This window comes from Cynocephalus volans, chromosome 8 (assembly GCF_027409185.1).
Source record: "Cynocephalus volans isolate mCynVol1 chromosome 8, mCynVol1.pri, whole genome shotgun sequence".
Lineage (NCBI taxonomy): Eukaryota > Metazoa > Chordata > Mammalia > Dermoptera > Cynocephalidae > Cynocephalus > Cynocephalus volans.
The window spans coordinates 39,285,408-39,312,784 of record NC_084467.1 but is presented as its reverse complement, the minus strand read 5'-3'; the positions used below and the strand labels follow the sequence as shown (position 1 = coordinate 39,312,784).

Here is a 27,377-nt window from a genome sequence, read left to right as displayed (position 1 = left end):
CTTTCCTATGGCATTCTCAGAGCCTACCCTCCCCCATCTATACAGTGAGGGGCTTAGATAAAGCAAGGCTAAGGTCTCTTTTAGTCCCAATATTCAGCAGTTCCATGCATGCCTAACAGAGGTTTGTGTGATTGGCATTGAAAGGACACACGGTAAGTCAGAGAAGGCTTCCAGGAGGAGGTGAAAACTCGTTAAAATTTCCCTGATGCAGGTCCACTTGCCATCTAGTTCCTCTCATCATCCCCATAGTCCTCAGGACAAGACCCAAACCCACCTCCTCCTCCCCTTTGTTTCTTCACTTGATGGCCTCAGTAGCAGAAACCCCTCAGTGCTCATGGCTGGGCACAGAAGAGCAGCCATGGTCCCTCAGGGCCTTTTAACCTTAGCAATAAGAGGCAGCACACACCCAGCTGCTTTCTCCTCTCATAGACAAGTACCCATGGCCTGCCATGGTGCCCAAGCTGGAACATGAGGCCACAGCATCCAGAAGTGTTTCAGAATTTCCAGCAGTGCTTCAAAGGGCTCTGCGCCCCACCACATATACATCTGGCAGCTGGCACACCTGCTATGGGCTACAATTGGAGTCAACGTTCCTGTTTGAGCCCAGAGCTTTCAGCCAGCCAGAGGCACATCCTAGCTTCTGGTTTGTCCCTGGCTGGAGCCAGCCCTGACCCTCCAGAACAGGGGACAGTAGAGAAGACCAGAGTGCCCCTGTCCCAGGCTGGATCTCTAGGGCTCCTCTATTAGTGAACGAGGATTTACAGATCTCAGCTATGGGCTCAGCACTCTGCTAGACAGTGTGGGAAAGGCAAGAGAAGTGTCATAGATTAAGAGTATGGGCCTGAAGCCAGACTGTGTGAGTTAGAAACCCAGCGCTTCTGCTGGTAAGAGGCAGACTTGGGCAGATCAGCTGCTCAGCCTCTCTCAGCCCTCAGATCCCCCTCTGCAAATGAACTAGCATTGTACAGCTCAGGTCCTGGCATGGCAAAATCACTCCATAAATGTGAGCTCTTGTGTTACCACTATTATTTCAGGGTCACTGGTCCCTCGGAGCCCAGAGTTCTCCAAGGATGGGATCCCCATGCAGGAAAGTAGAGCCATTGGGGAAGAGGGGCCAGAAGTGCCTCGTAGCCTCTAAGGACTGAGCTGGGACACTGCAGGAAAACCCCGAGCGCCAGTATCAGCTCCAAGTGACAGTGGGGCTCAGGAGGGGATGGGCCTATATGACTGGCCAACAGGGAACTCCCTGAGGTCCTGAGGTGCAGTAATTCCAGGACAAGAGCCTCTGAATGTTGTAAGAGGAGTTACCATGACCACAGCAATCCCTGGGCTGGGCACTGGCCCCTGCAGTTCTCAGAACTCATCACAGGCCCCCTCCAGTGCTGACCTGGAGTCACCCTGCATGGTCATTGCCTGGGTCTGGAGCGGTCTCACCCAGGAGGAAAGGGGGCCATATTTGACTCATCTTAGGGCACAGGCTGGTCAGACTGCCAGGATCTGTGTCCTCACCAATGGGACAGGACAGCATGCACAGAGGAGGCTTTCTGGCCTCCAAACCAAATGCTAATTTAAAGGGATCTGGTCCAAGGGAAATGAAAAACTTAAACCCTGAGAATTTTAGAAGAATCAAGAGGGTTGGCTTGATTGGGTGGTGCCTTCAAAGAGGAAGTTCCTGAATCGGACCTTCAGACTGGGCAACCATCACACAGGTGTCAGAGGCCCCAGAGCAGATCCCGCCCCAAAGCGAGCCTCGCCTACAGCCGGTGGCCCCAGCCTCTGCAGCTGCCTCCACGAAGTGCCCTCAACATGGACACACCTGCGCCATGTCTGGGCTCGGGTCTGGCTCTGCCGCTTGCTGCCTGGCTGGGGCAGGTTCTGTTAGCTTCAGCAGGATTATTGTGAGGGTAAAAGAGAAAACGAATCGGTGTGTGGTGCATTCTAAGTGCTGGAGAATGGCAGGCAGGTTGCTGTTCTTCATATCTGTGTTGTCTTTGCAGTATTAACACAGAGCTGAGCTAGTCAGAGGATGGCCTGGGACTTTTTCCTTTTTGATATCTTGAATTCCAGCAGCCTCCAAAGAAGAGCAGGCGGCAAAGGCTGATAATCCAGCCTTTCTGGATTGATCACCAGCTCCCCATAGGATGTCTGCATCACCTACACAGGCCTTACAAGCACTCACAGACCTGCTGCTTACACAGCTCCAGGTGTGGGGCACTCATTTCCTTACAGCTGGACAGTTAGTTAGTTGCCTGAGAGAGTGTTCTTTGGTCCCATCTGAAACCTGCCCCCTTCACCTTGTCCTGCAGCCATCAGAATTCCACAGCTTGTCCCTCCTGACCCAAACTTTGCTGTTGCCCATCTCCCCATTCCCTTTATATTCCAATGACTGAAGGGTGCACGGCACATGCCGCACCCTTCTCCCCTAGTACCCGCGCCCATCATGCCCTCCTCCAGGAACACCCTCCCACCCCTTCCTCTGCAACCCAAGGCCCCAGCATCCCTGGTCCCTGCGTGGGTCCTGCTGTCCTGTAAGTGTCTACTTGCCCATCTCCCTTCCACACTGTGACTTCCTCAGGGGTGGGGACCGCATGCTTCAGCTCCTGGCATGAGGCTGGGTACAGAGAAGGTGTCATCTGTTCCGGCTGAACTCAGAAGGCCCCAGCCCTGCCCTGGGTTGGTCACAAAGCAGGAGAGGAAGCTCAGGTCTGCCTGTGTCCCACTAGACACTCCCTGGAAGAGTAGAAGCTCTGGGTCTCCCAATTGTCTGTCCATCCGCTGGTCCTCCTGTCCAGCCTGCTTGTCACACTTCCTCAGGAAAACAAACACCCCAGTAGCTTGATATCCGGCTGGCCAGTCCTGGCAGCTAGATTAGCATCTGAAAGTTTCCCTTAGCATTAATTTCAGACGGAACATAAATATGGGCTTGGGATGCCTCTTTCAGGAGAAAACTAGAAACCTGGTGTACTCACAGGAGAGAAAACATGTGTGCTGGCCGAGGGGAACCCGTGTTACTTTGGAGCCTTTGTGGGAACATCTGGTTCTCCCCTCCTCCCCCCACCCAGCCCCCTAACACGGCCTTGCAATTGCCCTGTTAATTGGTGTATTGTTCTTGCTGAGCACTCCTACACGCTTCTCTCCAATCTGGTGAACCTTGGAAGGTACACATGTTTCTGACAATTTCCTGCCCCAAAATGTGAACTCGGGATCCCTAGCAGCTGCCAAAACTTCAGAGAGGGTGTACTGGAATGTGCAGTGAACTGGGACATCTCTGGATTGAAGTCCAGGCTTTGCCTTTTACCAGCTATGTGACCTTGGGCAAGTCCCATCCCCTCACTGAGCCTCAGTTTCCTCATCTGTAAACAGGGGCGTCAAAGGGCTGCTGCAAGGATGAAATGAAATGATGTTTGAGAGGCATCATGTACCCAAGAGGCCCCCTAAGTATGAGTTCGTGTTCAGGTCATCAAATGATGGAGTCACAGAGATGAGAGGAAACATGAGAGCCTATGGCCTAACCCCATGAGGGAAAACCGATGCATAAAGAGGGAAGGGAAATTGCCCAAGGTCGATTGATGAACTGGGTTTTCTGTCCTAACCCCAGGACAGGATTCTTCTCTCTACCCTGCCTTCCTGTGGGAGAAGGTCAGGTGGGGCTGTCGGGCTGTGCCCAGCTGACAGGCAGGAGCTAGATCTGACCTGTGCTCTCCTCATAGAGCCTTGTGCCCTGGCACAGGCCTGCTTGCATCTGGATGAAAAGGAGCCTTTTTCTCTGCACTAAGACATCATGGGGGCTGCACCCACTCAGAACAAGATAACTTTTCCTGCTTATAGATTAATGTCCTCTAAGTGGGACCCTGGCTTATCTCAGAGGAAACAAGTACCAACCCAGCCCACCATTTTTAAGACCTAATCCCCCTCCAGGCCCTTGCTTCTCCTTGCTTTGCTTGTCTTCCTGCACACCTCCTTCCGAATCCCACCCATCCTGGGAGTACTCGCTACATGAGCCCCTCCTCCAGGAAGCCGTCCTTGATGTCCTCAGTGAATTAGTCTCTCCTCCGCCATGCCCTTTGTTTTCATTTCTGGGTCCCCTTTCTCCTTTCTCCTCCTCTTTTCTCTCCTTCCCTTACTGTCTCTGTCTCTTTGTATCTCTTTGCCCTATTCTTGTCTCTTTCTATGTCTTTCTCTCTTTGTCTCTGTATCTCTCACTGCCCATCTCTGGGCCCCTCTCTCCTCCTCTTGTCTTTCTGCTATTTCCCTAGGTCCTGGTGCTGTCTTCCTCTCCCATGTCCCTTTCTGTGACTCTCCCTGTTCTTCTCCCTACCTCTCTCTCTGTGTCTCCTCTCTCCCTCTCTCTGTCTCCATGCTTCTGTGTGCCCCACCCCCCAGGATCCTCCCTCTCTCCTCCTCTCCATCTACACGGCCTCAGCAGATGAACTGGAACATGTCTTCCTGCAGAGAGCTGGCCAGAGAACAGCTGTCAGTGCTGGAAGGAGCTGCTGAGTGGTGGCCAGGAGACCCTGGGAGCCTAGGCAAGCCGTGCAGGCTAAGCCCCAGCACCGTGGGGCCCTTTTGGAATATTTCCCCAACCTTCCCTGCAGGTTCCAGGATGGGTGTGGTGACTTCTTCAGGATTTGTGACCTTGGAGGAGAGCCGAAGCCCTGTCTGCCAGCCCCTGGGGACAGCATGCGTTGGGCTCTGACTCAGAGACTGGTCCAAGGTCCAACCTCCTGGGCTTGGTGAAATCTGGAAGAGCATCAATCACCAAGGGGCAGGGCTGGGCTGCAAGAGGAGGGGATAGTGAGCTCGGGTCTCCTGGGGATAGGATGAGATCATGGAAAGGATATAGAGTAACAAGTTATGTCATTCATTCATTCAACAAACATTCCCAGAGCCACTGCCATGTGCCAGACTGGGGCTTAGCTCTGGGGACAAAGATGAATCAGGCGTGGCCCCTGCTCTGGAAAAGTTCACAGTTCCCCCTCAGGTGGCTTGTCGGGAACACATTCTGACAGAGTCAGCTCTGGAGTGTGAGAAGATCATTTTAGCTGCAGTGAGGAGAGTGAACTGGAGAGAACAAGGAGGACAGTTTCTGCAGTGATTCAGGCAGACTCTGATGGTGACCTGGGGCAGAGTCAAGCAGGTTTAGGAGGTATTTCAGGGGAACTCGGGGTTGATTGTAGGAGGACGAGGAGGAAGAAGTCAAGACAAGACCTGCTGGGCTTGGATAGCAGAGCTCAGTCGGGACACATCCCTGGAGAGAAGGGTGAGTTAGATTTTGCAGGTTCTGAGGATTAGATGGAGATATCCAATAGGCCACTGGACAAATGAGTCTGGGCTAAGGTGGCAATTCCAGAGTGGTCAGCATTGTACAGTAACTGAAACTGTCAGGGTGGATGATTTGTCCACGGAGTGAGAGTAGAGTGAGAAGGAAAGAGGCCCAGGGCAGGGTTCTTAGGGGCTCCTACAGTTACTGGGCAGGACACAGAGGAACCCCCAAGAGGACAGGCAGGGAAGTTGCCAGTTTGGCCAACCCAACTGTGGGGTCCTGTGTAACCAAGCCCCAGAGAGTGGTGGGAACATGGGCAAGACCCTATGGTACACAACTTGCACCATGCAGTTCTGGGGCACAGTCTGCATGGAGCGGCACCTCCTGGAGTTGTGCAAGGAGGAGTCTCATGGGGGGGACACCATTCTCCCTGCCCTGGAGGGAGGACAGGGAAGATGGGTGTGGCTTGGAGAAGCAGAGAGTCAGAATTTGAAGGGATCATTTCCATTTTCTTGAAGTACCTAAAGTCTTCTGTTTAGGGTCATAAGGAGAGCAAGAAAGATCTAGAACCACTGAGGTAGAGGGAATGATGGGTGTGCCACCCAGGCATGTGAAGTGTTGCTACGCAGTGCTCAGGACCCAGTGGCATCCTGTGAGGCCTGCATTGTTAGAGCCATGCCAGGGCCATGCTGGGGCCTGGGCCCCTCTGAATGTCTCCTCTGCCCAGCCCCAGAAAGCCTCCTTTGGAGCAGCAGTCAGTAACTATCTCCTGCTGCTCCTATGCAGCTTGGGGCAGGGCTGTTTCCCTGTGGCTCTTGAAATCCTCTGGGTAAACACAGGGACCACACTTGGGTTGCCAGGCCCTCATCTTTAAACAGGTCTCTGTGGAGGCCTTTACTGCCGAGAGTGGGGTCTGGGAGCTGCTGGCAGAGGCCCTGCCGCCTGTGCATGGGAGGCTGCTGCTCCTGTCTCTTCCAGCCCAATCATGCTGTGGGGGCAGGCAAGAGTGGGCATGACTCTGTGGCCCAGCCAGGGATTGTCCTCAGCCCATCACTCAGGACTGCAGTCTGGGCTTCTCCAGAGCACATTCACTCCCCCTGCCTCCTTAGGGCTTTACAGCTGCCCCAAGGAGTTAGCCAAAGGGCTATGGACCCATCAGACACACAGAAAACTGAGGCTGGTGGTGGGGAAGCCACTTGATCAGGATCACAGGCTGAGGGGGAGACTCAGAGCTTTGGCAGGAGCCTGGGTCTTTTGTCCTCAACAGCGCTAGGGTGGGGCAAGAGCTCTAGAAAAGCCTGCTCATGCCTGTGGGGTCCCTGTCTTTTCTGCAGTCAGCCCCCAAACATGCTTGCTCACCTCCTGGTCTTTGCACATGCTGTTCGCCCTGTCTGGAACACCCTCCGCCTCAGTGCCACCCCACCCCATCCTCACCTAGCTAAGTCTCATCCCACCCTCCAGGATCTGCCCTGACCCCAGGCTAGCTTAGATGCCTCTGTGAACCCTCATGGCCTCCTGTGGCTCCCTCTGCGTCGTCATATTTAGTGACCAGATCACAAGAGTCCCACTACAGACTGAGTGCCTGGAACGGGACCCATTCACCACTGCCCGGCACAAGATATGCACTCAGTCAGTGTTTGTTAAATGAATGAAATGAATAGGGGAGAAAGGAAGGGAGGGAGGAAGGGATGAAGGGAGGAAGAGGAGGGGGAAGTATATTTTCATAAGGGTCTCTGGAGTCAAACAAAAACCTTCCCCATAGACTTTGAGAACTGGAGGAGCCCATAGATACAAGTTAAGTATCGCTTATCTGAAATGCTTGGACCAGAACTGTTTCAGATTTCAGATTTTTTTTGGATTTTGAATATTTGCAGAATACATACCAGTTGAATACTACTACTGCAAAATTCAAAATGCTCCAATAAGCATTTCCTCTGAGCAGCACATCAGTGCTCAAAAAGCTTTGGCTTTTGGAGCACTTAATTTCAGATTTTTGGATTAGGGATGCTCAACCTGTATTGTGCAGCCCAATCCTTCCCTTTTATGTAGAGAAACTGAGGATATGAGATGGTAATAGGTGTGCCCAAGTTCTCAGTGAGCATGGTAGGTGCTGGACTAAAACCCCTGGCAATCCCAGTGATCCCCAGGTGGGACTCCAGGGACTGGCAGACCAGCAGGCGGGAGTTCATTGGGATGGGGGAGTCATGAAACCAGCCAGGGTGTGCAAGCCTGGTGGGCTGGGGGCTGCAGGGTTCAACCCTCTGCTCCAGCTGCTGTGCAGTCTCAGGCTGGCTCCCTGTGCCAGAGCCTCTCCATTCCCTGACAGCTTGTCCACTTTCTGTTCTAGATCTCCCTGGGGCTGTCAGCATGCTGACCTTCCAGCCTCCCACCTGTCACCACCCGTCACAGGCAATTAGAGGAATAGTGCAGGGGTTCCCCCCCAGGTTTCGGGATGAACGGTGAGCAGGAATGGGGAGTGCTGCCTGCGTGAGTGGGGCTGCAGGGCAGACCCACAGCGGGAGAGGACACCGAGGCCCAGGAGGCAGATCGTCGTCACTAGGTGCTGAATCCCAGCAGCTCCTGCATCCAGTCAGGTGGCCTCTGAGGATTCTTCCTAACCAAAGCCTGGGAGAGGCTTCCCCTGAGTTCTCAGACCTCAGGCCAGCATCCCAACAGGAGGGCAATTTCCACTCTCACCTGGGGCTTTGGACTAAATTACGCATTTCTCTATTCCCAGTGCCTAGCATGGGGCTGGCCACAGTGCAAACGCATCATAAACACTGGCTGAATGGATGATAGTGGGTAGGGGGCAAGGTGGAGGCCAGACTCTCTCCCCACACACACTTCTGGAGGGTTTGGTTTTGTATTTGTACCTCCTCTAGGCCACTGTCCTGTCTGCTGGACCCTGCCATCAGTGGGGTTTTGTTGGTCTCCCCTACTGGTATCTTACCTCAATGAGGCGTCAGTGGCCATTGCAGGACGGGGGCCATAGTGTGTGCTCCATGAATGTCAGCTAGATGGTGAACAAGTAAATCAATGAATGTGCGGGTCCAGGCAGCACATGCTGAGCCTGTGCCTGGCAGTGGAGACATGGTCTCTGTCCTATGGGAGCCTGGTGAGGAGACCGACATGTACACAAAGAACCCCACGCCCATGCTAAGGGCAGGAGGCACGAGTTGCTGATGGAACTTACATGGATGAGCCAGAGACCTGCTGGGGGCTTGAGAGCTTCTTGGATGGGGCCTTGTATGACTGCTGGAGGCTGTCCCAGCCTGACAATCAGGGGCTGGGGTCAACTTAGTGGCGTGAGGCACAGCCATGCAATAGGAGGCACCTGGAGCTCGCACTACATGACACCATTTCTATAGTCCTCACAATAGCCCTGGAGGCTGCTATGACGTGCAGCCCACTTTATAGATGAGGACACTGAGGCACGGGAGCTACAACCAGTAAGCACAGAGCCAGGATTTGGGCCTGGGCAGGGTGGCTCCAGGACCATGTTTTATCACTGTGCTATACTGCCTCTAGGGAGTCTGGGGCCTCGACACTGGGTTAGGTTACTGGCCCAGATGCAGACCCAGGGGACAGCTTAAGGCCATCCCCAGTGGCTGGTAGCCTGGAAGATGGCTGAGCCTGCTTTGTTCCTTGTGTTCCAGGTCACTTTCTGGGGAACAACACCGTCATCGACGTTCTGCGGCAGGCAGGGCTGGAAGTGGATCACACACCTGCAGGGCAGGCCATCCACAGGTGAGCAGCCAGGGTATCTGGGAGTGTCTTGGGATTAGGAGACATTGGGAGTGTCTGACCTGCCACTGCCCACCTGCGGGCCAGGCCAGACAATGTACTGCATAGCTGCCTGCCACCTGCCTTCCTGCTCAGGCCTGCAGGGAGAGTTGTTGAGAAGCCTCTGTAAGACAGGGCCATGTGGGGATGGGCCTTGACCAGGCACCTAACAGTGTTGGTGTGGGCTGAGGTGGGAGACTTGAAAGGAGGTAATGGTGTGGGGCCAGGGCATGACAGTGGGAATGGGAGAAGCATTAGGATTTAAGAGGTGCTTAGGACTTAGACACTGGTGAATTGGGTGGGGGTGGAAGGACTCTCTAAAACTCCCGGGTTGCTACCTGGAGGACTGGGTGGATACCCAGCTTGAGTCAAGGTGATGCCATGGGAGGACAAGCAGTGGTCTGTCCTCTTCCCTGTGTCCCAGCCTCCTCCATGGCAGTCCTACTGCCCACCCACACCTGGGCCTTACCTTCTCGACTGTACCTTCTCCACTGCCACCTCCAGCCGTGCCCCCCATCCCTGCTTTTCCTGCCAGGGCATGCTCACTCTGCTCAAAAAGCCACTACTGGCCATCCTCTCTTCCTGTGGGGGTTTCCTGTCCCCACCCCTCACCCTCAGTCTGAGCACTGCCCGCGGGCAGGGACCAGCTCAGCCCATCTGTGGGTCCACAGCACCAGCACCAGGCCAGGCATGGTGAAGGTAGCAGCCAGAGCCAGGCTCTAGATCCTGGGCAGCCCCAGAGGTCAGTGACAGAATCCTCAAACTCAGGGGTTCAGTGTGGCCCACACTCCAGCTTTTATGCAGAAACCGTTCTCATCAAGCCATAAGGGCAGTGACAATGTGATTTCAGACCCGTCCCTGACATTACAAGACCCAGAGTTTGAAAGAAGCTTGAATAATCATAGTTGATATTTATTGGCTGCTCCCCTTTAACTCATTTAGTCTTCACAAAGACCCCACGAGGAGCTATGAGTATCCCTGCTTTATAACTGAGGAACCTGAGGCCCAGAGAGGTGTGGTTACGTGCAGAAGGACACACAGCTTGTGTAAGTGCAAGTGTGGCTCTAAGGTGTCCCTGACTCCTTCCCACTCCTCGTACACACTCTGAGGGTGGGATGGGGGCTCAGAAATGACTGAGACTTGCTCTCCAGGCCTAGAGGACAGGGCCATGGGGTCACCCAGAGCACTGAGCTGTTGGTCTCCTAGCTCCACAGCATTCTGAGGGACTTGTAAACCCTCACGTGGGGACTCCCTTCCAGCTTCCCACATTTTCTCATCTGGATCCAATGGCCAAGACTGCTCTTCCCTTCCTATCTGAACCATTGGAGTCCAGCACAAATCTATCTGTGCCAGGGACTGGGGTGGGCATGTGTTTCAGGGGTGGGGATCCAAGGTAGCCTCAGAGATAAGGCATTCCTCAAGTTCCCCTCATCTCCCTTCACCCACCCCTCAACCCCTCCATCCCAAGGACTTTCCCCTTGAAGCTCATTGTGTGTCCAGGCCAGGGCAGGGAGGCAGGCAGGCCGGCCAGGCTGGCGAGCCTCCTATTCATCTCAGAGCCCAAGTACTAGAGGAGGGGGTCCCCTCTCCTCCCCCACAGGCTCTGCTCTGAGGGCTCTCAGTCTTAGTCTCCTGCACAGGGGAGCCAGGGAGCTGGCAGGGTGCAGGGGGGCGGGGATGCCGAGGAGCTCTGACAATAAAAGCCATCATCGGCCACAGGTGCTTCCTGGATCTATCTTTTTGTCTGACTGTTTTGAATTATCTCCCCAGCAGCTGTGGCATGTCCCGGCAGCCTGGACCCTGGGAATCTAGGGTTGCCATGGGGGTTGGGGGAGGATAGGCTGAGCTGATGGCCTCCTTTCCTTCAAAGGGAGAGGAGCCCCTCACCCATCTGCTGTGTGAGAGGGGAGGGGGAGACAGACCGCTTGCCGTCTTGGGTGCTGCCATGCCAAGTGAACTGCTCAGACACAATTCCTGAGGCCATTCCCAACCTTCTCCCAGGGTCAGATGTCCCCGTAAGGAATTCTGTTGGGGCCACAGAGAAGAAAGAATAAAAGGGAGAGAAGCAGTGGATGCTCCCAGGCTAGGAGATGTGTGTGTGCACCCCTGTCAGGAACATGAATTCCATAAACATGCCTAAGTGACACTTCCATGCCTTCCTGACAACCAGGGCCACTGCTTGTTGGCCAAACAACAAAGAGAGCTTGTTACGTGCCCAGCACTGTGTTAAGACCTCCTGTTCCTCACCCTCATGACAGCCCTAGGCAGTAATGAACTGCTGCTCCAGATGCTCGAGGAGCTCCCCTCAGTCACACACCTGTAAGTTGCAGAGCTCAGGTGTGAGCACATGTCTCTCTCCCTCCAGCTCAAGCTCTAGCTGCTTAACCCTGTCCCGCCTCCACCAGAAAGGTGCACAGTAAACGAGTCATGAATGGATGGTTGAGGGAATAAATAACACAAGCGATGCTAATCATTTCAATCACTAAATGTTCCAGCTGCTTACTAAGTTCTAAGTACTTCACCTGTGTAAACGTATACAATCCTCAGGATACGCCTAGGAAGTATAAGCTGTAATATCCCCATTTTATGGAGCAGGAGACTGAGGCACACTTAAATTAGGTAACTTGCCTAAAGTCCCCCAGCCCGAGTTGTTGAATGACTGAGACCCTGACCAAGATCAGATACACCCCAGAGATCTGCCTTCTCCCCCTCCTAGTCTGGGCTCACATGTCACCAGTCAGTGACCAGGTAACCAGACCACTTTCCTTGACCGGCACCCTCCACCCCCAGGAACTCACACCTGCCTCTGCTTCATTTTCCCCTTGGTAGTTACCACCCTCTGATGTCCCCTGTGTTTTACTCTCTGTCTACTGCTTTGGAATGTAAACTCTAGGAGGGCAGAGACTTTGTTTTGGTGACTGCTGATACTCAACTATCACAAGGAAAGTGCCTGGTGCAGGGTAGGTGCTCAGTAAATGCCTGTTGACTAAGTAAGTGAAAGAATGAGTCAGAGCTCTGTCTCAGTACCAGGCAGCGGTTCTCCTGGGCTCTCCCTCTGGGCCCAGCAAGGGCACCCTGGCGTTTTCTCCTGCCATGACAACTTTCCCCTGAATTGCATGCCCTGTCTGTCGCACGTGAACGACATGCCCCAGCACGTGTGCCTCATGTGCTGTTGCCCCTTTCCAGCCCTGCCGCCGGGAGCCCAGTGCCCCCTCCCGAGGGGACCTCCACGAGCCCGGCCCCGGTGACCCCAGCTGCTGCCGTCCCCACAGTGCCCTCGGCACCCCCCACTGCCCCGCCTGAGGAGGAGGATCCAGCCCTGTCCCCACACCTCCTGCTCCCCGACAGCCTCAGCCAGCTGGAGGAGTTTGGACGGCAGAAGAAGTGGCACAAGAGGCAGAACAAACACCAACGGCCACGGCAGTTCAACGACCTCTGGGTCCGCATCGAGGACAGGTGAGCTGGGCATCTGGCCCTGGGCAGCCTCCCCTGGACCCGCCCATGCTGGGCACACTGTCACCAGGCATGCCCTGTCCTGAGTGGAAACTTCAGGGCTTGCTCTTCCCATTCACAAAGGATCCTCATGATCATCTTTCAGGGTTTGCAGAGCATGTTCACGTCTGATTTTTCTGTTTCATTCTCTAAGAAAGGGCAAGTACAATTCTCTGCATTTGAAAGGTGAGGAGCTTCCTTCAGGCGCAATGGACAAAAGGCTGCTTTGCACTTAGCTTTCTTGGGACGCACCTGGTGTGCAAAGTGTGCTCCATTTGTCCGACAGACTGGAGGTGAAACTAGGAGAAAATGGAACAGGCTGCTCCACCAAAAGGCCATGAGCTGCTGTGCCAGGAAGATCTGAGCAGTGAACACCCTGGCAGGGAGGCTACAGAGGGGACCCTGCCCTGCGAGAGAGATAGGACAACAGGGACTGATGGCCTTAGTACTGTGGGCTCTGTCTCGGGAGCAGATGAGGGATGTGTGATAAACCTTGTTGAAAATAGACAGGCAAAGAAATCACCCTAATGTACTAATACCCCTCGGTGGCCTTTCACCAAAGCTCCTGCTGTAACCGGGATGCTTTCTCCCAGCCTTCACCTGCAGTCTCAGTATAGAGCAGTCTCTTGGGGCAGGAATCTCCATATATGGTGGAGAGTGTCACCAGAGAACCAGGAATGTCCTAGGGAGGGTCTGTCAGTGAGAGGACCCACCACAATAGCCCAGTCCTGGACACAGTGTTCCTAGCAGTGGGCCCCTGAAGTCTCAGAGTCTCCAACTAGACCCTAAAGATTATTATCCAGGATCCTCAGAAACCCTGGAAAGAATCACCTGGTACTTGTAAAAAAACAAATTTCCAGGCCCCGCTGCTGACCTCATGAATCAGAATCTGCAGGATGTGGTCCTGGGAATCTGTATGTTGAAGGTGCACCTGGAGATTCTTTTGAACAGCCTTGGGAAATGCTGACCCTGCTCTGCATTTATAGATGGTGAACCAAGACCCGGGATGAGGGAGGGCTTGCCCAGGGGCACACAGGAATCAGGGGCTGCCCCTCACACTTTACACTATATGATTCTTCTGCAGCCAGGTCTCTGAGCCACTGACAAAAGGTTGATGAAGCCCAGCCCATTATCATGAAGTGTGGAGTGTGCATAACTTTCAGCAAATAAGAGCCAAGCCAATTTATTCTTTGGGCGTCGGTTTCTAAGTTACCCATTTGTGTTACTGGGAAATGCACCTCTGCAGAGCCCTCCCTGGCCCTGCCTGCCCAAGGCAGAGCCATTGCTGCCACTATATGGGCTACAACACAGTTAGGTCACACACTCAGCATGGCTGCCCCCTACTAACTGGGAGTGGAGCCATAGAGTTACCAAGGGCCATTTCCTGCAGCAGGGGAGACAGTTGAAGGCTGCCAGGAAGTCTGGGGCGAATAGGGAGCTGGCAGCCCTTTAAAATCTCCAATTAGGCAGGTCACAGGCAGGTCACTCAGAAACCTGATCAACTCTCATGGTGACCAAAGACCCTTTTGGTGATGGGTCAAACCCATGGGGTGACAGGAGGCTGGGCTGTCAGCTCCAGCAGCAGACCCCCAAGCCCTAACCATGTCTGAAAGGTAAATTTCGGCAAATGACTCTGAATGGTTTCCTTTCCACAACACACAGTCCTGAAACACAGAGCCTGGTTTTAGAGAAGAAAATAGCTTTTCTTTGGCAAGAGGGGAGCCCCGTCTCCATCCCAACAGGTAAATTGTGGTTGGTTAACTTTCTTCCATCTGGTCGGGTTGGAGAGGGAAGTTTCCACCAAAGGGCAGCCTGTTTGTTGAAAGTTTCTTGCTGCTTCTTGGGGAAGCAGGTCCTGAGAGGCCCCAGTCCAGGGCACAGCCTCCACTGCTCCCGGGGGACTCACCCCACCCTCCCAGAGTCCCCAAGTTTTCAGTTTTCCAAGAGGAAACAGAGGAGAGCTCTCTGGAGTGACCTGGGGCCATTTGTCATTCTAACAAAACCATTTCCCTTGAAGCTTTACTTTCAACTTTCTTATTTTCTTTCCCCCAAGTCCCACTAGAGCCATCCCCTCGTCCCCTCTCCCAGCTCCTCTTCCACCTGTGATCCTGTGGAAGATCCTGGAGGGTCTCCTGGCCCCAGTCTTGCCTTCACGCATTGCCCCTCCTCAGTGAGGTCCTGCAGGACCACTCAGCCTCAGGCAGGACCTTCCCCGCCTCTCCTGCCTCCCCGACCGCCCTCCTCCCCGGGGAGCTGCCAGCCCTGACCTCGCCAGACTGTGTGCTGCCCCGAGGCAGATCCTGGCCCCTCCATGCCTTGACACTGGCTTCTCTCTTGGCTCAGGTGGACAGTTGTGGAGCTCTCACTCCATGCCACTTACATCCATATGTTCCCCAGTCCTGTCAGGAATCATGAAAGCAGGCCTATTTCACACTCTAAGAAACAGACTCAGCAAAATTGGGTAACTTGCCTGCTTACCTCTCCTTCCTCCCGCAGCCCCCGTGGGTGCCCCTGTCCTGGCACGGTCACACAGACTGCAGTTTCTAGCGTGTGTTTCTAGCCTGGGAGGCCTGGGGACCAGATCTGGGTCAGCTGCTCTGGGTCGCCAGAGACCTTGTGGGGGGGTTGTTGCCTGCAGGCCTGAGTGTAGAAGGAGGGAGTGAGCCAGGGACATGGCTGCAAGCACCTGGCCAGGACACCACCTGTAGCAGGCTGCCCCCCTCGCCCCTCATTACCTGAGATGTAAATATACCGGCGGAAGTTTAGAGAAGTGGCCGCGTGTGGCACAATGATTTATGGAGACCTGTGGAAAGGGCTGAATGTGTGTCTGCAGATGGCTGTGTGGCAGCAGAGCTTTCTTGGAGAACCCCGACATCTGAAAGCCAGAGGAAGGCATCAAGGCAGGGGTGTGGCGGCGGGGGAGGCCAGGGCAGAGACCATTCCCATGTGATGTGGGACCTGAGGCAATCCTTCAGTTTCTCTTTCTGTGCAGTGAGGGCCTTCACTGTGTCCATGGCTGGGACATCTGGATTGCGAGAGCAGTCACAATGGGCAGGTATAGGGGGAGAAAGTACTTCCAAGGGTTGGGCATGGTCCAAAGCAAGGCACAGAGGTGGGCATTAGTACATGAGGGATGCAGAGCCTTGGTGCTATCACCATGTAGGGGCAAGGGGTGCAGGACATGCATGAGGCGTTATTGCCCTCTGGGCCTCTGTTTCCTGAAGTTTGAGCAGATGGCCAGAGCCCTTGAAGAGGGAAGGAGACACAGTGTCCCTCTCCCTGCCTCCTGCTGGCTGACCCTCCCTGCCCCAAGTTCTCCAACTTCAGTTTCTCCTAGCACAGCCAGGCCTTCTCCTGGGATGGTCCCAGATGGTCAGAGTCTCCATGTGAGGCTGCGGGAAGATCCCCCATGAGAAATGGGAAGCAGAATCATCCAATGAATAAAAGCACAGACAATTTCAGGCAGAACAGGATTCAAATCCCAGCCCCTCCTTTTGCTTGCTTTGGGGCTTAGAGATTTAGTGGATGAGGCTTGTAAAGCACTAGGCTGGCATCAGACCACCAGTGACCCTCCATAACAGTTGTCACTAATATCGATGGCTTTGACTTTCAGTCTCTGGTCTGAGATGCCCCACCCTAACCTTAGCTTAAAGCCTTAAGTGAGCCATTGGGTGGGTGAACTCTCCCCAGTTTAGCAGGACCATGTGGGACACACACCAGTTGCCCTGTCCCATGTTCAGTGTTGGTGGCGGACAGGGGCAATGGCTCCCCACGTGGTGCTGCTGAAAAGGCCCAGAGGCACACTCTGGACACCCTGCATCAGCTGTCCTGGGTGACCGAGGCAAGTCCATCTCCTCTCTGGCTCTGTTTCCCACCTCAGGGATGGATAGGTCCTTCCAGATCAGGTGTGCTATGAAGCTGTTAGAAAACTTACCAGACTGTCTGCCCTGTGCCTGGGAAGGAATCCAGTCAGAAAAATGGCCCAGCGAGGTTGAGGGAAGGGCAAAGTCACTTCCAGTGCAGAAGATGATGTGGGCAAAGGTATGGAGGCTGGCGGGGACCTAGATATCAGGAAATCAGGCGCAGCACACAGTGGCTTTGGATCTCTGCCTACACCTGACCTGCTTAGCCCAGAGAGGCTGAGGCAAAGACCAGAATCACAACGGGGTCTCCTTCAGCCCGGTCACATCGAGGGCTCATCAAGGGCACCCAGGCCCTGTGTGCCCCAAACCTGGCCTCCCCCATGTCTCCTTGAAGCTCTCTAAGGAGGCTACCCAGGGCACAGCTCACCAGCCCCTTGCATTGGCAAGAAAGCCAAGGTCCAGGGACTCCCAGAACCTAGTCCTGGATGGCTCTTGGAGACTTCTAGTGCCTTTGGAGGGGCCCTAGGGGACAGACTGCTGACACCGTCTCGGGCACCAGCCTTGCTTTTCTGTGCTTTCCACTTTGGGCTTCTGTCGTTGGCCCTCCTCTCCTCACTTCTGGTTCCTGCTGCTGGAAGACATTTTAAAGTCCATGGGTCTGTTCCTGCTTCTTCATTGTATAGCTGGGGAAACTGAGGCCTAGAGGTCAGCACTTGCCCAAAGTCACACAAGAAACCAGGAACATAGCATTGGCTAGAACAGAGCTCCTGCCTTCCATCCAGGTGGAGGAGCCCTTCCCCACTGGGGCACGGGGCCCTGTCAGCTCACAGCAGACTCGGCCCCTTGGTGCCAGCCATCTGCAGAGCCTGGGAACACTCAGCATGTTTGGTTTGGCTTCAAGGCCACTTTGCCATGAGACAGTTTTCCCCAGCGTGAGCCTGGGAGGGGACGGGGATCTGGACTGGGGGATGGAGCTTTGTGAACAGATTGGGCCAGGAAGGCAGGATGGGGGCATTTGGAGGGGCTTGTCCTCCATGCCCCCCCCCCAGTCCTACCCCATTTTCCTGGGACTCCTTCCAAGCAATAAAAACCCTGCTCAGGCTCCAAGGGAGAGTTTTCATCTTTGGTTTTCAAAGTGTGAAAGAAAATGCCTCCAGGCGCCTTGTGAGACATAGTTTTCATAACTCCTACTTTCCTACTTGGCCTTGCCTTCTGAGGCCAGCCTGGGCCCCAGCTCGGGCACTGCAAGGGGCATGCCAGCCTGCTCCCCTGGAGCCAGCCCTGCGAGCCTCCCGGCTGCTCAGGCTGAAATGATGCGGCAACAGCTGAGAAGGAATTTTTATGGACTTTTTGTGTTGTGTGTGGGTTTTATTGTTTTGGGGGTTTTGTTTTTCTTTTTATTAGAAAAGACAGAAAAGAAAGGGGCTGGGGTAATCTCGCTGCCGGGCGCAAGCACTGATCCTCTCCAGAGTCTGGCAGACCTCCCCAACGGGCTTGAGAGGTCTCAGCAAGAAGCACCCACGCTTCAGTCATGGCTCCCCATCCCACTCAATGAGGGGTGGCACCTTGGCCCCACTCAGCTGGCAGACAGCTGCCCCTGAGTACATCCTGTCTCTTGAAAGAAACCTAATGTCCTTCAAGCTGTGTCCTCATCTTGGAAATGGGAATAATGATATAATGACATATGTACAGCACCAAGCACAGTGTCTACTGGCACACATCAAGTGCTCTATAAATGGAGGATGGTATTAGTGGGAGAGGCAGAGACACAAAAATATTAATAACGATGCTAAAAATTTGGCCTGGAGAGTGTGGCATGTGCCGGGAGAACCGTGGAAGGTGAGGTCGGCCCTGGCAGCACCAAATGGTGACAGGTCTTGGAGTGGGAGTCCTAGCACGCTGGATTCTGTGAGTTAATAAGGGGCATTAGAAGCCACCTGGCGCACCCCCCGATTCCTCACACACTCTGTTCAGGAACTCCGTCCTTGAGTCCTCTAGATGGCTCAAGGCTTTTCTCCCTCCTCTCCTGCTATCTCCCCTGGGACTTTCTAAAGACAGAAGATCATGGTACATCACAACTGTGGATCCACATTGAAGAGAACTTTGTGCAAGGACACAACTGTTTATTGGGACAGAGCATCATCAGAGAAGAGAAGAAAGAGAAGAGGGGGCAGTGAGCAAGGACCCCTTTTTTTACTGAAATACGTAAGGCCTGGACATTTGGATGCTCACTTCCAAGCCAAGGTCCCAGCCTGAGCCCATGTGGAAGCCGGGGTATGCTTGGTGACCGAGGCTGCCCTGCACATCCGCCCAGACTAAGGCTGAGCCACAGCTGTGGGGAACATCAGCTAGGATAGCAGCATGCACTGGGCTGGCCACAAGCCCAGGGGCTCACCTCAAGGATGACAGCCAGCTGTTAGGACCTCATGGCCTGGCCTGAGGAAATGCAGGCCAGAGGTGCTGCCAGATGACTGGGGAATGCACAGCCTGGAGGGAAAGGCAAGCACTAGGAAGCCGGGCATTGCCCCACATGGAGGAGGCCACCACACTGCAGACGCATGGAGATGGCCCTGCTCATTTCCACCAGCCTATCCCTTCAGCTGACCAGGGAGGGGCACGCTCCCTGCCCAGACATCTGCTAGTGAGCCCTGTAGCAAGTTACTTCACCTCATCATGCCTCAAGCTCCTCCTAAGTACAGGAGGGATCACAGTCACCTCTCCCTCCTAGGGTCATCATGAGGATTAAAGGTTAATGCATGGCGAGTGCTTTGCACAGAGCCTGGCACAGGGCCAGGGCTCTGCAAGGACTTGTCTCACCACCTAGGGTGCCCTCCTCATGTGCAAGCTACACTGGCTCAGCCTTTCCCACCAACTGCAATGCCCCCTCTTCCAGGGGCCTCCACTATTGGGTCAGGGGCCCCTCCATGTGTCCACTGCCCTGTGCTTCCTCTCTGGGTGGGATGGGACACCCTGAGAGCAGGTGTGGCCATTGCCTCTAGGGTCCTAGGCCTGTCTTTATCCCAGAGCCTGTCCCTCCTGTTCACAGGTCTCCTGTCGATGTCTCCCCTGTGCCTCACCTTCTTACGCCTGTCATGGGCCTCCTCTCCCTCAGTCCCTGTCTGGCCTTCTGTCTCTCTTTGCTCATCTGTTTCCTATCAGCCTCGTTCCTGAGCCTGAGTCCCACCTGGCCCCACTCTCCCCCTCCAGCTTCCCAAGGCCAGCAAGTGCGGGGCTCAGCTGCTGATTTGTTCCTACGCTAAATCTTTTATTTCTCTGTCCCACTCTCTCTCTGTCACCTAGGCTTTCTTGAGCCAAGAATCTCACCTGTTACCTCCAAAACTGGATCCTGATTTTATAAGTTCATGAAGGACTGCACCCTTAACTCAGCACTCACTATGTTTGCTCAAAGCGAGGCAGACCCCAGGGCTCCTGCCCCGTGGACGTACACCCCCACTTTCCCTGTGACCTGGGCACCTATAGCCTCTCTGAGCGTCAGTTTTCCCATCTGCTAAAAGACAGTAATGAGACCCATTAGGAAGGCTTTTTGTCAGGACCAGAAATATTGTTTGTTAAGTGGATGCCCAGTACAAGGTAGTTTCAATGATGAGGGCAGTGGAAACGGTGAGGTGGTTTATTTCCTGTTGATTTCAGCAAGCACAGCGGGCCAGCATCAGAAGGCAGGGGCACCTGGGTGCATAGTTGTGGGGGCTTATTGCCCCTGTATGACCTCAGCTCTAAATCCTCCCTAAGGCCTGAATTCTTTCTGCTTGGGACCTGTTCTCCTGAGTGGTCACACTTGAGGCCTGTGGCCCCCAAGGCCTGGCCCGTCCCCTGGAGCCTTGCACAGGAGGGTGAGTGCAGTCTCCAGAGTGCAACTGGGCTGGCTGTGTGGCTCTGGGCTGCTCACTTTCCCTGTCTGAGCCTTGTGTTTCCTTCTCCATTTTATGAGGAAAAAATAGATTCGACAGTCAGATCTGAGCCCCCAGGCTCTGCCCAGGACGACGCTAGCTACTGACAGTCACTGCGCCGTGTGTTTCCTCCCATCTAGCACCACTGCTTCGTCACCCCTGCCGCCCCTCCAGCCCACGCACAGCTCCGGGACCGCCACGCCCCCCTTCCAGATCTCAGACCAGCTCCAGCAGCAGGACCTGCCGGGGCCCACCAGCAGCTCAGCACCCCGCTGCTCACATCCTACCCTGGGCCTGCTCCCTGTTGTCGCTGCCACCATCGCCGCTCCCTTCCTGCTGCACACCCTCGGACCCTCCTGACCTCAGCCACCCCATGAGGACAAGCCAGAGAAACCATACAAGGGTCTGTGGTCACACTGCACCTCCCCTGCCACAGCTCCAAGGTGCCCAACACGTCAAGGGCAGTCCAGACAGGATGGGTTAGAACACTAGAGCTTTATTGTACCCAAGTTACATCTTCTTTTTTGTAGAAGAATCTTAATTTCCCATAGTGCTATGGGGCTTTTTTGTAAAATATGTGTTCATATTAAAAAAGAAAAATGTATTTATTCTACCGATAAAACTATTTTTATGTGGCCTATGTTAGAACCCCTTAATTAGCCCCGACGCCAACCCAGGAGGGAAGCCCAGGTTGCCAGGACGTCTGTGACCTCATGTGGATTGTGGCTTTGAACTGGCTTGCTCCTGGATCACCAAAGCTTCCTGGGTCCAGGTTTGGCTTCTCCCACTGTGGGGACCCACGGGGGTAGGCAGGCATGCAGACAGGCTTAGCTTTCGTGAAGCTGGATTTGGGAGCCAGAGGTGTGAGCCCTGACCAGCCTCCCCTCCCCTGGATGCACCCCAGGGCCTGGGAAGATGCTTTAGGACAGAGAATGCTGCTATTTTGAAAACCCTGAGTACTTGTGAACTGGCCCTCCAGAGCTCTTGGTTAATGTTTCCACCAAAGTACTGGGTTGGGGGGTGGGATGTTGGTGCTAAGGGAGGTAGTCCCTTACCCCTTGTAACAGATGATTAAACTGAGATCCAAAAAGAGGAAGGTGGTTGCCCAAGGTCACACAGCAAGTGGGAGAGCGAGGACATGAATCCAGACTTCTCTGGTCTGTGTCATTAATCCCGTCTGGGTGAGAGGAGAGGCTGTTGAAATCATGGCTAGTGGAGTGAGTTGGGCCGAAGCACAGGAGTGGGCACAGAAGGGCAATTTTAAAGACAGGGGCTCTAGGAATCGTGGTAATAGCTAAGGAGGGTACCGACAGTGGCCATTGCCAAAGCCTGTAGCGTGACAGGTGCTTTGCGCACTCCACTGCTGATCCTCATGCTAGCTTTGTGAGGTGTGATTATCCCCATTTCACAGATGAGGAAACTGAGCTCCCAAAAGAGGGGAGGGGACTTGCTCAAGGTCACCCAGCCATAATGTGGCCACAGATCGGTATAGTACAAATGAGATCCTTCTTTCTTGGTCCATGTTCTGCTCCATTCTATGCCCAGGAAAGCTCCGTAGGAGGAAGATCTTGCCCAAACAGGCAGCACAAGCTTCTTACTCTAGCCAAAGAGGCCATCTGACCAGTTGCTCATGTTGGTCCCTCTGGCCAAAAGGCTCTGTCAATAAGCATGTGCCAAGTGTCCCATGCCCCAACTTGTCAAATCTTGGAGCCAGTGAGAAACTTTCCTGCCAAATCAGAGGCAGGTGGTGGGGCACAGCTGGGGTGGGGGCTGGGGAGGCAGAGCAGCCCAACAGGGGCTTCCCTGGCCCATCTGCTCCCCAAGGAGGGAGCTAAGGAGACAGAGGACCCAGGTTGGCTGACTACCAGACCAGGAGCCCTCAGCCGGGCTGGCGGCTCACTAATTACAGAGCCCTGGAACCTGAGAGCAGAAAGGCCACTCATTTGACAGATAATAATAACAGTAACAGTAATAACAAGGCCCAGAGAGGGCAGCAGTCCTCTTGGATGCACAGCCAGCAAGTCTGCTGACTCCCCACCCAGTGCTCCACAGCCTCACTGCACCACAGTCCTCCCTGGCAGGCTTGTGGTGACCAACTGGCCCCAGTGCCATTGTGCCCAGCTTGGCAGCTGTCTCTCTTCTGAGACAGCAGACTTCTGGGCAGCTCATCAGGTGGCCAAAGATCACACTGGCATCTTGGTGGAGAGCTGAATTCTTTTCAGCTCAGCCGTGATTAACGTGTTGGAGCTTGAGACCCGGCAGGGGCCTAGGGCTCTGCTTCAGAGGATCCAGCCAGCCCCATGGGCACCATGCTCTAAACTGAGCTTGACCTCAGCCAGGCCTGGAGTCAGTTTATCCTTGGCAAAAATGCTACTTCCTATTTCTGAGCTTAGCTGACTTATAAAGCAGGCTCAGAAGTTGGACATCAAACAGATCATGCAGAGCACTATTTGGATGAGATAAGTGTAAAGGAATTATAAACACACAGGCCAGATTCCCCTCTGTTTGGGGCAGAGTATGGCATGAGACATATTGAGATGGAGCTTGAGGTTAAGTAAAGACAAAGCATTTGAGTAAACAGTCCAGGCACCTGACCATGTGCCCAGGTCTGTGCCAGGCAGGGGGCCAAAAATGTAAATTAACACAGCAAGTAATTACTGAGCACAGGCAGTGCCAGGCTCCATATTGAGGCTGAGTCTAGCCACCTTTCTTGGCCTAGGTGACCTCATTATCAAGATGAGACAAGCAGCCCAATCCTAGTCTATCCTGTCCTGGCCCCTGACTTCAGACAGATTCAGCCCTAGTCTTTCCCAGATCCCTCCTCTGGGAAAATTGGGGGATTCCAAACTCACGCTCAACCAAACATCCAAGTATTTAAAGAAAAATGGATGGGCCAGCCAATGAGGTAGACATGTGTGTCAGAAGAGCCAGAATCAAGGTGGCTCAGACATGGAGCAAGAGTTCACTTATCCCTGAGGACCACCAGCCAGCCAGGGTTTGACAAGAACTCAGCCTGCTCATTCAAGTCCCGGAAGACCTGAGGCACATACGCAGGAATCTGCAGGCCAGGGCACTTGAATGCTCTCCAACTGAGCCAAAGAACCACCATTCCCTGAGCAGCCACACCAGACCTTTGGAATGATCTATCCACCACTGCTGACATTTCTTCCAGAATGCTCTATGTGCCTAGCCTCATAAAATGCCCCTTTTTCTCTGAGAGCTTTGTGTACATTTCTTAGTACTCTCCTGTTTGATCTTGAGGCAGGCAGGAAAGATGGGAGTCCTGAGACCCAGCAGGTCAAGTGAGCTGCCTCAGGTGGCAGCATGTTAGTGTGACCCTAGGTGCCTTATCTCTCAAGAAAGCTGACTATGACCAAGGGACTCTCTGGGGCACATCAGAATGGTCGTATCTCCTGGTCTTCCTCCAGTTCTGGTCTGATATACCAGCAATTAGGTGGAGGCAGGGAGAGCCCATCATCCACAGGGAACTGCAGAGTGCCGCGGAGGATCCCTCCAACCCTGAGGGTCAAAGCTCCCCAGTCTATAAAGCCTGGACCCTGGTGCTGACTGTGACACATACACCCTAGCAATGGAAGACCACACACGTATTTTCCTCATGCTTAATGCTCTGTCATCTGTGACTTCCTGGCCTCAGCTTGGCTCGGGCAAGCCTTGGGGCTCAGTCCCCTTGTCCTACCTGCCAGTGTCTAGCCCAGTGCCATTGTCACAACAGGTACCAAAGACGAGGGAAAAGTCCATCTACCAAAAAGAAAGTTTATTAAAAACATTACAAAGCACAAGAGAAGTTCTACCCTGGAATTGCAGCTTTAGTGGTATCCTACAAGGCAGAGAATAGAATTGGGGCTGGTGATAGTGTTCCAGTGACCGTGGGATGAGAACTAAAGTCCTCAGCCTGGCATTTTAGACCCTTCATGACCTGGCCCTGCTGACCTTGCCAGCCACATCTCTTGTCTCTCCCATTCTGTGCCTGGCCAGACTGAATGGTCTCTGCCATTTCTAGAATAGACAGGATGTTTCACACATGCTGCTCCCTAGAGCTGGAAACTCCTTTCTCCCCCCTAATTGCCATCCTTTGTGCATCAACTCAGATAGCACCTCCTCCAAGAAGCCCCCTCTGATTTCTTTGTGCCTTCTCAGCATATATCACAATACCCACTGCCCAGTGTTGTGACTGTCTAAATGTCTATCTGTTTCCCTGCCAGACTATGAGCAATGGGTCATGGCAGGGGTCATGTGAACTTGTCTTTGAATCCTCATCTGATACAAAGGTGGTGCTCAATAGATGTGTAGAAACAGAGACAGGGAAGGAAGGAAGCAGAGGCAGGGGAGGAAGAAAGGAATGAAGAAGGAAAGAAGGAGAGAGGCAGACCTTAGCTCTGCAAGTGGAATAATTTCCACTAAGCCAAAGCCATCAGAGGATGGACTGGTGCCCCCACAGGTGGTGAGTTTCCCATCAGTAGAGGTGTTTGAGTGGGGGCAGTAGGCCCACTGGCTAGAACTGTGGTAGGAGAGTTGAGGTCTTGGCAAGGGACTGGTGTAGATGACATCAAGTGTCCCTCCTGGCTCTGTAATGCTCAGGTCCTTTGAACATGGTTATTTTTCCAAAAATTCATCTAAGCGGCCAAAAAAATCACCCCAGCTGGCTGTCTAGACCAGTAAGGTTCAGGAATCAGTCCAGCCTCCCCCACGGCCTCCCCCACCTCCCCTCCCTATTCTTCAAGAACCCAGCCGGGCCTGCCATGTGTTGGCAGCTTGCCTGATGCCCTAGGGCAGGGTCTGGGAGGGGGAGGGCTGGACTAGAACCCAGGCCCCCTGGTCCCAGCCCAGAACTCCTTCCCTCTCTGCCCTCCTGACCCTGGGGAAGGGAAGAGAGGGTGCTGAGAAGTGATTGAGCCCCTCCTGGCCCTTTCCAGGGGGTATCAGCTCTCCCCACCCTTTCTCCAACATGAGCTGGGCTCTTCCTTTCCAGAGATACTCTGGATACTCCTTCACTCTGCTGGGTGACCTTAAGCAAGACCCTGCCCCTCTCTGAGCCTCCATTTCCTCATCTGTCAGAGAGAGACCTTGTTTCCTGCCTAGGTTGTTCTGGGGCTGGTGAGTGTATGATCTTGGAGCTCCATGAAGGTGAGGTGCCCTTTCCCCAGGCTCAGTGCTTGGTTTTCCTCCTAGCGCCCATGGGTTGCCAGGGGATAGGGAGCATGTGTGGCAGGCAGGACAAGTGACAGGGTAGCATGACTTGAAGGCCCCTCCATCCCCAGTCCTGCTGCAGGGAAAGTGGGCTTTGAATGGGATCCAAGTCCAAGATGTTTCCGGTGAGCTGCCGGGGACAAATGACTCTCAGACATCTTGGGTCTCCGGTAACTGGGGTGGGAAGAGGCTGACTCTTGGCCAAAGGAGGCTCTAGCCCAGAGAAGGGGAAGCCATAGCCCCCTCCCTATTTCTGAGCCTCACAGAGATTGCCGAGGGTCCCCGGCTTGACTCAGTGTGCAACGCAAGCTTCAGATCTTAATGTATCTGAAAGATATCATGATTCTGTTCTCTAATCACCTCTGTGAATTATCATGAAGAGTTCTTTAAGAGTATAATAGAAGACAAAGAAAGATGCTATTAATGTTATTTTGCCAAAAATATTTTTGTAGCATAATATATTAATAAAAGACATTATGAATTCAACAGCTTGGTGGTTCTGTGTGTTGACAGCTCCCCTCCTCCTGCCAGGGAACGTTGGTGGAATCTCCTTTGCTGGGAGGGCCAAGGCCTGAGGCAGTGGAGCAGAGGACCTGGAACGGGCCCATTTTCCACACGAAGAATCAGAATGGGCAGGTTCCGGGAGGTGCCAGGAGGTGCCGGGAGGGTGGTTTGAGCAGGGGTCCAGTGGCTGGAGAAGCTTCACACTAAGGGAGGCCTGGATAGCCCAGCCACGCTGGGCCACCCACAGATGTGGAGCGGGAGCTGCTCAGGAGCCTTCCACACAGCTGGAACCCGGGGTTCACCCTCAGGCCCCCTGTTCACCTGCTCCCTCCCTCAACAAGACCTGCTGATTCTCCCTTATCCATTCTGCCCTCCGCTCCCCACCCACCTCTCTCCACCCTGGCCTGGGCTTCCCCTGAACCACTGCCACCTATGGTTGTGTCCCCTCCAACCCCCTCACCCCTCTGCAGCTAAAATGAGCTCTATAAAACACAAAAATGACCACGTATCTCCTCTGCTGTCAGAATCTCCCAGTGTTTCCCCGATGTTGTTGACAAAGGACACACGAGGACTTCCACAATCTGCACGTCTCTAGCATGAAAGCCACTTCTCACCAATTCCTCTCCCAGTATTCCACGCTCCAGAGCTACCGCCAACCTCAGTTTCCTCAACTCATTCTGCCCTTCACCACCTACCTTTGCACATCCTGTTCCCTGGGCACTGCCAGTCTTCCCTCACCTCTATGCCTCGCCCACCGCTCTGCCAGGCTCCTACACATCCTGCACAGCCCAGCTGCAGCAGTGTCCACTCCACGAAGCCTCCCTGCCGCCCCAAGCTGAGTTAGCCAGTGCCATCTGTTCCCTGAGCTCTCTGCTCATCGCAGCACCTCCATGTTGCTGAGACGATCTGCGTGTGCCGCCCCTCCCGAGCCAGGGTCTGGGTGTGCATCCCTGTATCATCAATCCCAAGCATGGTGGCTTACACGCACCACGCAGATGCTGCAGATGGTGGGTGCTCATGGAAGAATGGTGGAGTGAATGAAGAAGGAATGAGAGAAGAGGAGGGAAGGCTTCAGATAAAATGTATGTCCTTTATTTCATTTCACAGCACACTGTATACCACTAAGTGTTAGCTGGCTGGGATCTACACAAGGTGTTCATGCTGCAGGTTCCACCAGGGAGAGACTTAGTCACAGGAACTTGGGAGGAAGAGGGGACATGCCAATGAAAAGTTTGGAGTGGAAGAGGTCCCTGTGTTTCTAAAACCCCAGAAGCCTTCACGAGAGGCAATTCATTGACCACGGTGAGTGAGTTCTGCTGGCTCTTTCCAAGAGCAATATGGACTGTGCACGGTGGC

The 27,377-nt window shown here is 54.0% G+C and overlaps 1 protein-coding gene across 1 annotated transcript in view; it reads left to right on the top strand.

The window, feature by feature from the left end:
- Positions 1–20,669, top strand: part of TRABD2B (TraB domain containing 2B) — a 217,514-nt gene extending 196,845 nt beyond the window's left edge. Inside the window, exons 5-7 of the mRNA XM_063107137.1 lie at positions 8,920–9,010; positions 12,233–12,502; positions 20,450–20,669. Coding sequence (XP_062963207.1) covers positions 8,920–9,010; positions 12,233–12,502; positions 20,450–20,669 — 581 coding nt within the window. The remainder of the gene's footprint in view (positions 1–8,919; positions 9,011–12,232; positions 12,503–20,449) is intronic.
- Positions 20,670–27,377: the final 6,708 nt, after the last annotated feature.